Raw genomic sequence first — 16,458 nt, forward strand, 5'->3', positions numbered from 1 at the left:
GCATTGCTGCCTCCCTCTGGTTTTATCCGTCCACTACCCCTACTCTTCTACCAAGTCACATTCAAGACACAACATCTAGATTATAGAAGAATGCAAGCATGCTGGGATTTAAGATTAACATCAAGAAAACAGAAGTCATGCCCCTCAACGTGAAAGAACCACCTGTCATAGAGCTAAATGGACAACAACTGACACGTACGTCATCTTTCACATACCTCGGAAGCTGGGTAACATCAGATGATGGAGCTGATCAAGACATTATGGCCAGATTAGGAAAAGCAAGGACAGCATTTCTAAGACTTCGAAACATCTGGAAGTCGACACATATAACTAGAAACACCAAGATAAAGTTATACAACAGCTGTGTACTATCTGTCCTTGGTGCTGAGTGCTGGAGAATGACTGAAAGAGACATAGGCAAGCTTTCCAACTTTCACAATACCCGCCTCAGAAAGATCATGAGGATATTCTGGCCTAGGAAGATCACAAACCATGAATTACACAAAATGACAGGGTGCTTGGACATAGAAACAATATTGATAAGAAGAAGATGGAGATGGCTTGGACATGTATTAAGGAAACCATCTGATGACATGACAAAAGTGGCATTGCGTTGGACACTAGAGGGAAAACGCAAAAGAGGGAGGCCCAAAATAACCTGGAGGTGAACCATCGAAGGAGAGATGAAGACCAGAGGATACAGCTGGAACAGCATTGAGAAGAAAGCAAACAACAGAGATGAGTGGCGATCCTTAGTCCTTTCCAATAATATGCAGTGAGCTGTTCAATTGGCTGTGCCCAATTCTTAGTCTGCTGACTATAACCTGTTCTTTTCTGTTTTTACCATGACTTCTTAACCCTCCTACTTTATTTGGGATTTTGTGTAAATGTCTCCCTTTGGACTCTCTATCCCAGTGCTGTTGTCAGTGTTTGTTGATCTCCTTCCAGACAATGCTTTTTCCCTCCGATTTTGAAAGTTTAATGCTTCTTTCAACCTGCTCTTTCATGACCGCCTCCTTTGCTGATTTCTTTACCTTTTCGTTTCTTGGTATCCCTGAGTGTGCTGGTACCCACATGAATACTATATCCTTCTGCTTATTCTTGAATATGTGAACAATGTTTTATACACTATGTCTTGGTGGTATTTGGATGTTCCTGATTTAATGCTTGATAGTGATGAAACTGAATCACTACAGATGAGTATTTTACTTTCTTATATCCTCCGCCCACTCCAATGCTAACAGAATCTCAAATAATCTGATGTTCTCCTCTTAAACCCCATCTGGTGGCTGGGTATCATCACTGCCTGCCCAAATATCAGATGTAGTAGGCTAATAATGAGACGCACTAAGTATATACAGTATATACAGAGGTGTAAATGTTTCCTGAAAGAGCTCGTGGTTGTGGTTGTACTGGGGCTGAAGAAGGATTATGATCAGGAAGGGGGGGGGGTGGGCCTCTGTAAACATCCCTCACATTAGCATACAGGAGGTCTATTGTCCTGTTGTGTTTACAGAGCTACAGGGCGGTTTACATGTAAGAACACTGACAGGAGGACATATTTGCTAAATCTGACAAAACGTTGTGTTTGGATGAACGAATGTCAGTCATCAGTTTTAAGTTTTATTTTGAAACCAGCCCCCGGATGTGGTCTCTGATGATCCTGTGTCCTTATGCTTTTTAGAAACTTACTACCACTTGAAGCTGTTGTTACTGAAACCTGTTGGTCGGATCTGTTTCTTCTCTAAAAAGAAAGACAATAACTGTGATATTTGTGCTTTACTTAAAAAAGAAACAGGTTAAGTCATCTTCTCTATGTGCTTGTGACTGTGTGTAAGAATCAGAACTGCTTGTTAACAGCGACACCTGTGGCCGTTAAGTCAACGAAAGTCAGCGTCCTGTTGCTCGCGCTTGTGCTCGCTCTACATAGACATGAACGAGCATCGCTCAAAACAGTGAGGCGACACACGTCAGCTAAAACCACAATATCACTCTATATTTCACCTGCTTGGCAGTAATGTTAGCTGACCAGACGAAGGTCTCTCCATGAATCACTGCTGATCCTAGTGTTGGCTTTTCCTGCCTCAGCCTCCCGACCGCGGCCGGAGGGAACAGGGTAGACACCAGAGTTTTGGTCGGAGACGATAACGTTTCTCTCTGCGGAGCCCTGTCATTTCACAAGACACGGGAAACCTCTGTTGGTCTGGAGGAGCTGCAGCAGTTATTTCTACACAAACGTCCACTGTACATTCACTAGATATTCTCAGAGCTAAACTAATTATTCTGCAGTGTGAAGTGTGCGCGCATGCACGTGTAGAGGTGGAGTGAAAGAGCGAGAACGAGTGCGGTGTGTGAGTGAAGGAAAGCAGGCAGAGGAGCAGAGAATCCGGTCCTGGAGACCAAAGCTACGGTCTCCCCCGCGTCCTCCGACCGCGGCCAACACTGTTTAATAGATGGGCTTCACTAGATAGAACTTTGTGGTTTTGGTGCTTCCGTGTAGTTTGTGTTGGAGTCTGAGTCTGAACAGCGTAGCATGGACAAACACATGTTGCACTATAGATCCATAACAATCAATTTGTTGTTCTCCCTCCTACTAATTGTTCTTCAGTATCAGAGTACTTGTTGTTATTTTCCCTCCTACTACTACTTGTACTTCAGTATCAAAGTACTTGTTGTTGTTGTTGTTGTTGTTCGCCCTCCGGTCCAGCTGGGTTCGCTGTTCGCTTCCGCCGCTTCGCTCTCGTCGCAGCGAACTGTCGTCGACGCGGAACTCCGTGTTTGGTGTCTGGTGTGTTTACGGCCCCGCTGGCTCTCTTTGTCCGCAGAAAAGGAGCAGAATGTGCGCCGTGCAGCTGCTGCGGGTGTCGGTACATGAGCGGATCGGCGCCGCCGCTGAAGACGTTCTGCTGCGGGTGGGAAAAGGAGAAGAAGCGGCTGAAATCCCGGCGCTGAGAGCGCTGCTCACCGAGCGGCTAACGGCGGCTGCGGAGGAGATTGTCGGTCTGTTTGAGGAAACCGTGGCGGAGTACGAAGACAGAGCTGAGCGGTCAGAGCGGGAGATCTGCCGCCAGAGGAGGCTGCTCGATGCCGTGCTGAAGCCCCAAGTCAAGCTGACCAGAGCAGGTCAGTCCCGAGGACACCACGGAGACATGAGGACGCTAGTTAGCTCCGGACCGGCCCAGGATAACCGGGTTAACGGCGTAATGTCGACTGATTCTTCCGCTTTTCATAGACAGGTACCGACCAGCACAGGTAGTTAATGTCATGACGTCACATCTCTGGAAGCTCTCCGGTAGCTAACGAGGCGAACTGTTGCTATGCATAGTTGTCAGGTGACGTCACATCCCTATGGGAACGCCCACAAGGAGGTCAAAACAAAGCTGCCCTCCACTGTCTGCTGATAGAGGACTCAGCTTTTACCACACTGTCAGAGGAAATGTTAGATAGTTGTTGTTCAACTTGATGCACAAAACAAGCCTGGGCTGTTCCTACAGTCCCATCTCAGAACCAAAACCCAGAGAGGAGGATTTATTGTGGATTTGTGCAATCACACGTGTAATTTCTCGTTCTTCACATCTCAAACACACAGCATTAGTGACTTTTGGACCTCCTTCTTCCAGCACCCTTCTGATCCGCAGAGATGGCCTCATCTGACTAAAAAAACAAACATTTATCTGCACCTTTATTCTCATTAACATTCTTTTACATAACATGTTAAGTGATTTCCATTGTGTTTGGAAACTGACCAAAAAAAAGGAAATGCCATGAAATTTTAGGTGCACCTAAATGAAAAAGTTAGGAGCAGGAGTGCAGCCAAAGTAAAACGTTAGTCCGGAGCCCTGCACCACTGCTCATTTTAGAAAGGCCACCGCAAGAAAACATGTCCTTTTGTTTAGATTATCAAACGGACGATGGATCATAGATGGTTGTTTTTGGCTGCCAGTGTTAGGTAGCGAGCCTGAACTTTTCTGCCCGGTGGCAGAAAAAATTGCAGAGTGAAACTACCGAAAAAAATTACTGTTGGGCACATGTATTGGTTCAAATGTGAAAGGTACCAAACCCTAATATTTAACTTGTCCTGTCTGTCTCATTACATTCATACTCGTAACTTGTTTCCAGCCTCATCTATAATGGAACAGAATGAAAGAAATAAAACAACTTGGCTTAACATGTTAAGCTCTACCACAACCACCATAACGATATCACAGTTTCACTTAAAGTCTCTGTGTGTGTTTCCTTTTTCCTGCAGACGTCCAGCAGCTGTTGCTGGTTAAAGAAGAGGCTCTCCTTGAGCAGCAGAGGTGGAGCTCCAGTCTGGACCAGGAGGACCCACAGCCCCCACACATTAAAGAGGAACAGAAGGAACTCTGGACCAGTCAGGAGGGAGAGCAGCTTCAAGGGCTGGAGGAGGCTGATATCACCAAGTTCACATTCACTTCTGTCCATGTGAAGAGCGAAGATGATGAAGAGAAACCTCAGTCCTCACAGCTTCATCAAAGACAAACTGAACAGATGGAAACAGAAGCTGATGGAGAGGACTGTGGAGGACCAGAACCAGCCAGGAACTCAGATCCAGATAGACATCCAGAACCAGATACTGTTGACAAAACTGGAGACTCTTCTGAACCTGAGACTGATAACAGTGATGAATGGGAGGAGACCAGAGAACCTCAGTCAGGTTTAAACTCTCTGAATAATGATGAAGTTCCTGTCAGTGATTTTAGATGCGGATGTGGTGAGAAACCATTTGGCTGCTCTGAGTGTGATAAAAGATTTGGAACCAAAACACATTTGAAGGAACACATGAGAATTCATACAGGGGAGAAACCATTTAGTTGCACAGTTTGTGGTAAAAGATTTTCAAGAAAGGGACATTTGACACAACACATGCCGGTCCACACAGGAGAGAAAAGATTCAGCTGCAGTGTTTGTAACAGAAGATTTGCCTGGCGTTATCAGGTCAAAATGCATAAATGTGTTGGTCATCAGTCCTCACAGCCTCACCAAACTCAAACTGAGGAGAACAGAGAGGCAGAGCCTCCAGCCAGCAGCTCAACTGAACACATGAAAACAGAAGCTGATAGAGAGGACTGTGGAGGACCAGAACCAGCCAGGAACTCAGATCCAGATAGACATCCAGAACCAGATACTGTCCAGCAGCTGTTGGTGAGTCAAGAAGAGGTTCCCCCTGAGCAGCAGGTGTGTAGCTCCAGTGTGGACCAGGAGGACCCAGAGCCCCCACACATTAAAGAGGAACAGGAGGAACTCTGGACCAGTCAGGAGGGAGAGCAGCTTCAAGGGCTGGAGGAGGCTGATACCACCAAGTTCACATTCACTCCTGTCCCTGTGAAGAGTGAACATGACGAAGAGAAACCTCAGTCCTCAAAGCTTCATCAAAGACAAACTGAACAGATGGAAACAGAAGCTGATGGAGAGGAGTGTGGAGGACCAGAACCAGCCAGGAACTCAGATCCCGATAGACATCCAGAACCAGATACTGATGGCAAGACTGGAGACTCTTCTGAACCTGAGACTGAACACACGGATGATTGGAAGGAGACCAGAGAACCTCAGTCAGGTTTAAACTCCTTGAAAAATGATGAAATTCCTGTTGTTGATTCCAGATGTAGTGCTGGCGAGAAACCATTTAGCTGCTCTGAGTGTGGTAAAAGATTTGGCCTCAGTGGAACTCTGAAGAGACACATGAGATCTCATAAAGGAGAGAAACCTTTCAGCTGCTCAGTTTGTAAGAACTCTTTTGCACGGAGAGAAACTTTACGGACACACATGAGAATCCACACAGGAGAGAAACCATTCACTTGCTCAGTTTGTGCTAAAAGCTTTTTGCGCAAGGCACATCTGAAGAGACACATGATGATTCATACAGGAGAGAAACCTTTTAATTGCTCAGTGTGTGGTAAAAGTTTCACACAAGCAGGAAGTCTGAGACAACACATAAGCATCCACACAGGAGACAAACGATACAGCTGCAGCATTTGTGACAGAAGATTCCCCTGGTACTCCAGCCTCAAACACCATCATTGTATTGCTCTTCAGTCTTCATAGCGTCATCAGAGTCAAACTGAACAGATGGAAACAGAAGCTGATGGAGAGGACTGTGGAGAACCAGCCAGGATCTCCAATCCAGATAGACATCAGTATCTAGATACTGATGACAGGACTGGAGACTCTTCTGCACCTGAGACTGATGCCAGTGATGATTGGAAGGAGACCAGAGAACCTCAGTCATGTTTAAACTCTGAGTAATGATGAAGTATGAAATATATCTTCTGTCAATGTTGGAAAAGATTTGCCAACAACACAAATCTGAAGGTGCACATGATAATTCACACAGTAAAAGAACCATTTTGCTGCACACTTTGTGGTACAAGAGGCAAAAGTTAGTGTGTCACATGACCTGTCACAGGAAAAAAAAGCCTTTCAGCTGTCCAGTTTTTAGATTTAGATGAGATGTTGGTAGAAATATGAAACCGTTGACTTCCTGTTAGTGACACAACAAAGTTCACAAAGGACCAGAAAGACAGTTGTCTTCTAAATACTACTACTATTAAAGGTCACGTATTATGCAAAATTCACTTTTTCATGTCTTTTAAACATATATATGTGTCCCCGTTGTGTTTCTACAGACGCTTAACATATCAGAAAAGACCATCTTCTCTCTCTTTCTCCTGCTCCATCTATCAGAAAACCTCATCAGACTTTGTGTCTCTTTTGACGTGAAACAATATAGTATGCCATATATACTGTAGGTTTCTGGTTGGAACAATAGAACTAACTCGAGCCAGGTGACCCCGCCCACGGAGTAGCTGCTGAAACCACCTCGCTGTCCGCCATTGTGATTTTTATCCCCATCAACCAAATGCCGTAGGGAGCCCAACATACGTGCACTGTTGTTGGCTGCAACACACCACACAAAAAAACTACATTTACTTCCATTGTTGGAGGATGTCAAGACCCAGTGGATTTACTTCATTTTTGATGAAATCATTTCACTGAAGACTTGTTTATCAACTTGGGTCGATACAAATCTGGACATGCCTCTAACCTGTGGCTAAAGGATGGGTCGATATCAACTGTCCGTGACTCAACCGCATTGTTAAGAGAATCCAACTGCACTTCACCATAGGCACTTCACTAGGCTCTACAGTATAGATATGATGTGACAGCGGCGGATGTTAGTGACGGTGGTCTGCTGTAGTGAAACTACAATGTTCCGAAGCTGGACTACAAAAGGCACATTGTCGCCCCGTGTGGTGTTAAACAGCTCCTTCAGTGACCGGCTGCTTCACCCGCGGTGTGTGAAAGAGAGATACTGCAGGTCCTTCTGCTGCTGTAACACTCTATCAACATATAATAAAGGATTATCAGACCTAATGTGGACAACTGGTGAAAAATATCACTTCATTATAACATTTAATTTGTATTTATTCCTTGTAATTTTTTAATAATTAATATACAGAACAAGCTTATGGATTATTTAAGGGGATAATGCGGGATGAAGGGCATTGTTCCGCTTATACCATGGTCACTTGCCAAAGACAAAAATATTAAGACTGTTAATTTATATTTTCATGCATTTTGCAACCAAAATCAAAAGTTTTTCACAAGCCATAACCCTGTTTCCCTGATAAAACCTGAGGGTTTGCTAATACCTGGAACAATCATTACCATCCCATAAGGTTCCTATGCAATGGGAACGTTGTTCCAGTAAATAGGATGGACCTTAGATACGACTTCTAGTCCGCTCAGCTCATAGAACCCTTTGGCTCAGCTACGAGCCAGAAAGCTAACGTTATGCTAGCAAGATTCAAAGTCAATAACATTGAGTAGGGTTGAAAAACAGTAAATATAATTGAAGTAAAAGTATTAACATCAAAATATGTTTAAAGAAGTAAAAGTTCCCATTATGCAGAAAAAATATATATTATATTATTTTATTATAATTATTGATGCACTAATGTGCTCACTTTAATGCTGCAGCTGGTAAAGATGGAGCTCATTTTAATGACCTGCTGGGTAGTTTTATCTATAATAATACATCAACATATACTAGATTTGGTATTAATAATCTGAATCTGCAAAGTAACTAAAGCTGTCAGATAAATGTATTATAAAGTAAGATAAAAATGGAAATACTCAAATAAAGTACAAGTACCTGTACAAAGTACATGTACTGAGTTACTTTCCAGCACTGTAACCCTCTCACACGAACATTCCTACTAATGTTAGTCACTACTAATGGATGAAAATTCCACAGAGCAGCTTTAACATAAAGAAGTGATATCAAGCTCAGTTAACAGAAGTTTCCTTTAACAGCTGTCTGTGTTTCAGTCTGACCTTCAGATGAACGAAAAATGATTGTTGGTGAACAAAAGCAGCAGGAGTGGAGCTCCAGTCTGGACCAGGAGGACCCAGAGCCCCGAAACATCTCATCCCAGTAGGAAACACACAGACATCGTAGCTTCAGAGAAAGTGACGTCACTACCACACTTTAGGCTTTGTCGTCTTTCTAATGACGTATCTTCACAGTCTCATACTTCAACAGTTTTACTACAAACTGAGACTCTCTGGACTTGATAAATTATCTTTTAAATTTACAAACATCATCTGTGTGATTCATGGAGCAATTCAAACAGGATCAAATAAATATTTATCTCTCCCTGTTGACTACCGTTCATATTTTTTCTGAAATAAGGTCCCATGGTGTTCACAGGAAGGGGCGGGACTTCATCTCTTTATACTAACATTCCTTGAGGATATATATATATACATACCTACTTTATCCTTTTCATCTTTGGACCCATCTGTATACACTTCTAAGTAACTATAATATTTACTTCTTTACTTCCCATTCTCTCTTTAATTCCATTATGTTTAGATCTAGTTCAGGTCTTCATGAAATTAAAGTACAAGTTAATTGTACTTGAGTACAGTAGTTTAGTAAATGTACTTAGCTACTTATTGCCCCTGATCTGATCTTATTAAAGGACAGTTGGTAAAGTCGGCTTTTAAACCGCTCTTTTATTGTGAAGGCCAGAGGAGTCTAGCGGAAGTAGAGTTTGTGTTTCCGGGTCTTTCTGGCTGAACCCAGTTAGCATGTGTGTCTGTGTTAGCATGTGAGCTAACTGTTAACTGCGGCTCTTGAACATCTGATTGGACATTTGGAGATCAACAATATCCGGATATGAAAAGGAGATGGATCAACGAAAGCTGCTGGATGTGGTTTTAAAGGCCGACATGGAGCTGCGGAGAGAAGCAGGTTGGTTTTCTTTCTCCTGCTGGAAACATCTTTACTGACAATGTTGATGCTAAGCTAACGTTAGCTAAACCACACACACAGCTAGCTGCTAGCCTGCTAGCTGTTAGCTGCTAACAGGCTAGCAGCTAACTAGTTTTACTACATGTTGACTCTCGATTATTGTGTTTATGAGTCTTTTTGGAAGCGATCATCATATTACTGATGATTTAATAAATAAATACATTTACTCAACTACTGAACTCAAGTACACAATCGAGGTACTTTATTTCCTTTTACTTTCAGGCCCTGACTCTCTCGTGCGCACAAATTACTAAAGTATTTAGGACTCCATATTTCATTATGCAGAATATTATAAATTATATTACTGGTTCATCACTTTGATGTTGCAGCTGGTAAAGTAGTTTATGTTGTGAAATAAACCCCAACGACCTGAAGGAGTTTATATCACAACAATGACCCGCTAGTTATACATTATCCCGCTTATTATCCTTACTGACGAAATCAATACATAGCAACGGTCTGCTGTACGTAGCAACGGTCTGCTTTACGTAGCAACGGTCTATAATACCTAGCAACAGTCTATTATACGTAGCAACGGTCTGCTGTACGTAGCAACGGTCTGCTGTACGTAGCAACGGTCTGCTGTACGTAGCAACGGTCTGCTGTACGTAGCAACGGTCTATTATACGTAGCAACGGTCTGCTGTACGTAGCAACGGTCTGCTGTACGTAGCAACCGGTCTGCTATACGTAGCAACCGGTCTTCTATACGTAGCAATGATCTGTTATACGTAGCAACGGTCTGTTATATGTAGCAACGGTATGCTATACGTAGCAACCGGTCTGTTATACATAAAGAAATAACAAACTGTAGATTGACCAATCAAAATTGAGTATTCAACAAAGCCATGTAATATTTTATAATAATACATCATCATTTAGTATTTGATTATATTTTGCATTAATAATCTGCAAAGTAACCAAGTTTTCAAATAAATGTAGTGAAGTACAAAGTTATTTATTTTCTCCAGAAAATATTCACATTAAAGAAGCTGCAATCAAAGAATTTAGACTTTTTTTCTTAAAAAAACAATTGATTATCAAAATAGTTTGCGATCAATTTGATAGTTGACAACTAATCTATTAATCGTTGCTGTTGTAAACATTACTGTTGCTGCTTCTAGAAACAAGATTTAGCCAAATTATATTTAAAATATTCAATTCTAATCCTGTTCTGAATTTAAAGACAACACAAGTATAGCTAATATGCACATTTCAATATTTGTTTATTTATCGCAAGTCATATCGTCATCGAAACATTTAACAACTTTATTGCACAACGCAGATTTTCCTCATATCGTGCAGGCCTAATATGTGATATGTATTGTAATATGTAGTGGAGTAAAAAGTACAATATTGCCTCTGAGATGTTGTGGGGTAGAAGTATAAAGTAGCATGAACACCAGTGAAAATCAGGGTTCATGATGTTAAAAATCAGTGAATAATAACTATTGACAACTGAGGGGCGGCAAACATTATTGAAGTTCCAGCTACTCCTGTAAAGGTCTTTGCAAACCAAGTCTGTATTTTTTTTCAGAAATTGTTGCACGTTTAAAAATAAATACGACCTAACATTGTGTCGTCACGTTGACACACTGACTCCAAAACCTTCGTCTGCCATTAAAGTTTTCTGAACAGGTTGGATTTTCTGCGTTTTTTTGTTTGTTTCATTCATCAAAAGGCAAAAGAGGGTTGTTTGACCAATCAGAGCCACCTACCATGCAACTGTCATCATCCAAAATCAATCCAAAAAATTGCAGAACAGCTTGTAATTAGAGAGGATCACAAAACAAAGGATGTATAAACATCAGACAGCAGTGATTGAGTTCCAGGCAGCAAACGATAGCTTCTTGCTAATGTCATTCATTCATTAGCCCCGTTTGGTACTAGCGCTGTCCATCGCATCCACATAATTAATTCAGTTTTGTCGCAACAAATAGAATAATAAAACGCATCGGACTCAGTGTGCAGGGTCTCTGAGCGTAACGTTTTTTATCGGATGACGGATTAAAAAATCGCATATGAAAATACAGACTTTTAGTCTGAGAAACAAACTGTGCAAGCCATGACCTAAAGAAATAAAAAACATGATACTTCAGTGTACTTCTGTTGGTTTATGTATTCTTGTGAAGGAAGCGCCATCTCATGATGACACCCTGCAATTGAATGAAAGGGGCGTGTTTATAGTGGAATCTAGACACACCATGTCAGGAAACAAAGGGGGGGGAATGCCAGCCGGCTGGCAGTGGGTGGCAGCCGGCTTGGAGGGGAAATACTAGGTGGTTGCATCTGTGCTACTGCTACTTCTACTACTACTACTACTAGTACTGCTGCTACTACTTCTACTACTACTACTACTACTACTACTACTACTACTACTACTACTACTACTACTACTACTACTACTACTACTGCTGCTGCTACTGCTAGCGATATTGAACTACTGAACTTCCTGGCAATGATGCAAAAAAAATATCAAAATCTAATATCACCATTTCATGCTTGAATTAACATAAACTCCTGGTTTTCCTCAATGTGTGTTTCTGTGTTTCCTGCAGACGTCCAGCAGCTGTTGGTTGTAAAAGAAGAGCAGGAGGAGTGGAGCTCCAGTCTGGACCAGGAGGACCAAGAGCCCCCATACATTAAAGAGGAGCAGGAGAAACTCTGGACCAGTCAGGAGGGAGAGCAGCTTCAAGGGCTGGAGGAGGCTGATATCACCAAGTTCCCATTCACTCCTGTCTCTGTGAAGAGTGAAGATGATGAAGAGGAACCACAGTCCTCACAGTTTCATCAAAGACAAACTGAACAGATGGAAACAGAAGCTGATGGAGAGGACTGTGGAGGACCAGAACCAGCCAAGAACTCAGATCCAGATAGACATTTACAAACAGATAAAGTCCCTGTCAGTGATTTGAGATGTAGATTCAGCTGCTCTGAGTGTGGTAAAAGATTTGGCACAAAGGGAACTCTGAGGGAACACATGAGAACTCATACAGGAGAGAAACCTTTCAGTTGCTCAGTTTGTAAGAAATCTTTTACACAGAGAGGAAGTTTAGGGAAACACATGAGAATCCACACAGGAGAGAAATCATTCAGGTGCTCAGTTTGTAAGAAAGCTTTTACAGGGAGCCGAGATTTACAGGAACACAAGAGAACTCACACAGTAGAGAAACCATTCAGCTGCTCAGCTTGTGGCAAAGCTTTCATTAAAAGTGGAGATCTGAAGAAACACATGAGAACTCATACAGTAGAAAAATCTTTCAGCTGCTCAGTTTGTAAGGAATCTTTCTCACAGAGTGGAGATTTAAGGAGACACAAGAGAACTCACACAGTAGAGAAACCATTCAGCTGTTCAGCTTGTGGTAAAGCTTTCAGTGAAAGTGGAAATCTGAAGGGACACATTAAAACTACAGGAGAGAAAAGCTGCAGCGTTTGTGACCAAAGATTCTCTTGGCTTGGAGGTAAAGGGAATTCAAATAATATAATATTAATGTGATATTTAACCTCTGATCCAACCTTGATTCAGCTTTTTCTGCACCCAGACCACATACGACCAAAACGTAATTTAGACACCTAAAAGAAAGACTCACCCAAAAAAATCAATATCACTTTAAGTGTTCGCTGTATTTAGAATATTTTCATTGCTTTACCTTAACAGACAGCCCTTCTGACGGGGAACTAAAGTCGTTTTATCCATCTGTGCTCTTGCCATAGCCACCAGACTCAATTGACTAAAACAGTCATTTTACCTCGCAGAACATGGGGGCTGCTGGTCTACCGCTGCCTCAGTCGTTTAGTTGGTTTGTTATTTTGTGACTTTGGCGAATCCGTACTAAATTAAGTCACACAATAATACTCATCTGTTGATACAAAACATAATTAAAAAGCAACTTAGCCTACAGGGACTGGTAGAGGGGGGCGAAATGTCCATAAGGGTTTGGGACTCGCATGGTGAGTGGATGATTTATGCGTACAAGCAGATTCGGATGACGTCAGAGCCGATCCGCGCATCACTGGTCCACACATATATCTTGCGCAAGATGCGATCCTGTTTTGTTCATTCCCAGAGTGCTTTTTTCTGTTGAAAAAACATTCAAAAGGGAAAGTTTTTTTTCACTGAACAGAATTTAAACGTCTTTGCATCGGTGAACATATTCGTTTTTTTAAACGTCTCTTCGAGGGAAAAAATGCTCACTGGGCTATCTCTATTACACAGTATCATACTCTACATTGTTTGTATGTTACTTTATACCAAACAGCAGTGTTTTGACCCTCTTCTTGTTTGCACATCACACGTTGTTGTATTCACTCCCTCCCCATCCACACTTTTTATAGTAGTAATGTGTCTGTATTTCACTGTCCCCTGTAGATTTCCAGCAGCTGTTGATGAGTCAAGAAGAGGTTCCACCTGAGCGGCAGGAGTGGAGTTCCAGTCTGGACCAAGAGGACCCAGAGCCCCCACACATTAAAGAGGAACAGGAGGAGCTCTGGATCAGTCAGGAGGGAGAGCAGCTTCAAGGGCTGGAGGAGGCGGATATCATCAAGTTCCCATTCTCTCCTGTCTCTGTGAAGAGTGAAGATGATGATGAAGAGAAACCTCAGTCCTCACAGCTTCATCAAAGACAAACTGAACAGATGGAAACAGAAGCTGATGGAGAGGACTGTGGAGGACCAGAACCAGCCAGGAACTCTGATCCAGATAGACATCCAGAACCTGATACTGATGACAAGACTGATTCGTCTTCTGAACCTGATGACAGTGTTGACATTGAGTTTTGGAAAAACACCAGGAAGCATCAGCCAGGGTTCACTTACCAGAGGAATAAAAAAGTCTCTGTAAATGACGGATATAATACTGGTGATAAACCATTCAGCTGCTCTGATGACAAGGCTGAAACTGAACCCAAGACTGATGACTGTGTTGATGCCAGAGATTTTAGCAAACAGATCAGGCAACCTCAATCAGGTCCAAACCATCTGAACACTGAGGAAGTCTCTGTCAGTGATACAGGATGTAACACTGACAAGAAACCATTCAGCTCCTCTGAAGACGGTCACACTCTGCTGACACACAAGAAATCTCCCACAGGAGAGAAACCATTTGGTTGTTCAGTTTGTGGTCAAACATTTGCCAAGCATGAAAGCTTAAGTTCTCATATGACATGTCACAGCGGAGAGAAACCTTTCCGCTGTTCAGTGTGTAACACAGGTTTCAGCGACAGCGAGGCTTTAGTTCAACACATGAGGATCCACACGAGACAAACACAGTTTAGTTGCCGAATTTGTGGTGAAGAATTTGCATGGAGAAGATATCTGACAAAACACATGGAAGTCCACAAAATCTACAGATGCAACGTTTGTGACCAAAGTTTTGCTTGGTATTATCAGTTGAAATACCATAAATGTGTTGGTCGTCAGCCCTCACAGCTCCATCAAACTGAAACTGAGGAGAACAGAGAGGCAGAGCCTCCAGCCAGCAGCTCAACTGAACAGATGAAAACAGAAGCTGATGGAGAGGACTGTGGAGGACCAGAACCAGCCAGGAACTCTGATCCAGATACTGTTGACAAGACTGGAGATTGTTCTGAACCTGAGACTGATGATAGTGAGGATTGGAAGGAGCCCAGAGAACCTCAGTCAGGTTTAAACTCTCTGAATAATGATGAAGTTCCTGTCAGTGATGAGAGATGTAATGCTGGTGAGAAACCATTTAGCTGCTGTTTTTGCGGGAAAAGATTCTTCCAAAAGGAAAATCTGAAGAAACACATAAGAATCCACACAGGAGAGAAACCCTTCAGCTGTTCAGTTTGTGGGAAACAATTCGGTGTCAATGGAAATCTGAAGAGACACATGAGAACCCACACAGGAGAGAAACCTTTCAGCTGCTCAGTCTGTAAGAGATCTTTTGCAGAGAGAACATATTTAAAGAAACATATGAGAATTCATAGAGGAGAAACCATTGAACTGCTCAGTGTGTGACCAACACACTCTTCTCATGTGATATTGCAAGTCCAGCTGCCTCACAAGGTAACACCATATGAGGATATTGAAGTTGTCAATACAGAGACGGAGGAGGCATCCCAACCAACCCGAGATGAGCAAGAACTACCATGTTACATGACTACCAGACATCTGCATACTGTAGTTTATTTAGTTTTTTCAGCTTTTTGAACTGAAAGATGAGTAAATCTTGCTGGAAAAATCAAGTCTTTTTTTCTTTTGGTATTCTCTGACATAGAAATGTGTGGGATTTTTATATCACTGACTGACGTCAGGCTGGTATTTATTCACACCTGTTAACCTTAAAACCTCTAACAGTTGAAGTTGTTGTTCTCAGGAGCCTTAAAGCTTCCATTTTGAAAGAATTTTAGTTTTACTGAACCAGCGCTACTTCTTAGTTTTCTTTGGAAATTTAACCGTTTATGTTGTAACATTTAATGCATATCGTTTACTGCTTATAATATCATGTTACCCAGCTGTTTTGTGTCGTTTTGACTGTTAAAATATATGTTTTCATTTAACTTTTTAGGAACAATTTGTATTATGGCAGGCCGCCCTGTGTCATGTGACCAACGTAGAGCTGCAGAGATTCTGGCGTCCATTCTCTTATGTTAATTCTGTTATTTAGCATGTTTAGGAGCAGAGGTGTAGAAAAAGACCTTACGGCATTTAATGGGTTATATATTGACTGCAGGTTTGTGTTTTCCTTTGTTAAATGTTATAATTTTTGTTGTCTGTTTAGTCAACCCTGTGCACCTTTTCAATTTGCCCACCAGGTGTCACTGTTTTGCCTCTTATATATAATTTTTCATAGTTTTGAGTAGATTAGTTTTTTTACTTTATGTTAGACGTTTTCCTGTCCATTTAAATAGCTCTCCACTAGTAATGTACTGCACAGTAATGTAATACACTAAGCTAGTACATACTGTAATGTCAAAATAATGTATCTATGTATTTTAGGATAAAGAATGAAATCTACGCTGTTTTTTTTACATTACTGAGGGATGAGATGCAGAAAAAGACATGGGCCTTGTACTACGGTAGGTAACTTCAGGTTTAACTCTGGTTTTTCAGTCATATGATGGTGGTTCACTTCTTACCGGGTAGATCGCCGTGGTA

The 16,458-nt window shown here is 41.9% G+C and overlaps 2 protein-coding genes across 2 annotated transcripts in view; one reads left to right on the forward strand and one right to left on the reverse strand.

Moving 5' to 3' along the window:
- The window catches only part of LOC141754148 (uncharacterized), a 122,745-nt gene that overhangs the window by 19,016 nt on the left and 87,271 nt on the right, over positions 1 to 16,458 (reverse strand). The gene's annotated exons all lie outside the window — the stretch shown is intronic.
- On the forward strand, positions 2,451 to 16,314 carry LOC141754922 (uncharacterized). The gene is made up of 6 exons (XM_074614353.1): positions 2,451 to 3,123; positions 4,250 to 6,065; positions 7,286 to 7,315; positions 9,189 to 9,280; positions 11,898 to 12,800; positions 13,709 to 16,314. The coding sequence occupies exons 1-6, from the start codon at positions 2,838 to 2,840 to the stop codon at positions 15,316 to 15,318; spliced, it is 4,737 nt and encodes a 1,578-aa protein (XP_074470454.1). The 5' UTR covers positions 2,451 to 2,837; the 3' UTR covers positions 15,319 to 16,314.

This window comes from Sebastes fasciatus, chromosome 17, assembly GCF_043250625.1.
Source record: "Sebastes fasciatus isolate fSebFas1 chromosome 17, fSebFas1.pri, whole genome shotgun sequence".
Classification (NCBI taxonomy): Eukaryota; Metazoa; Chordata; class Actinopteri; order Perciformes; family Sebastidae; genus Sebastes; species Sebastes fasciatus.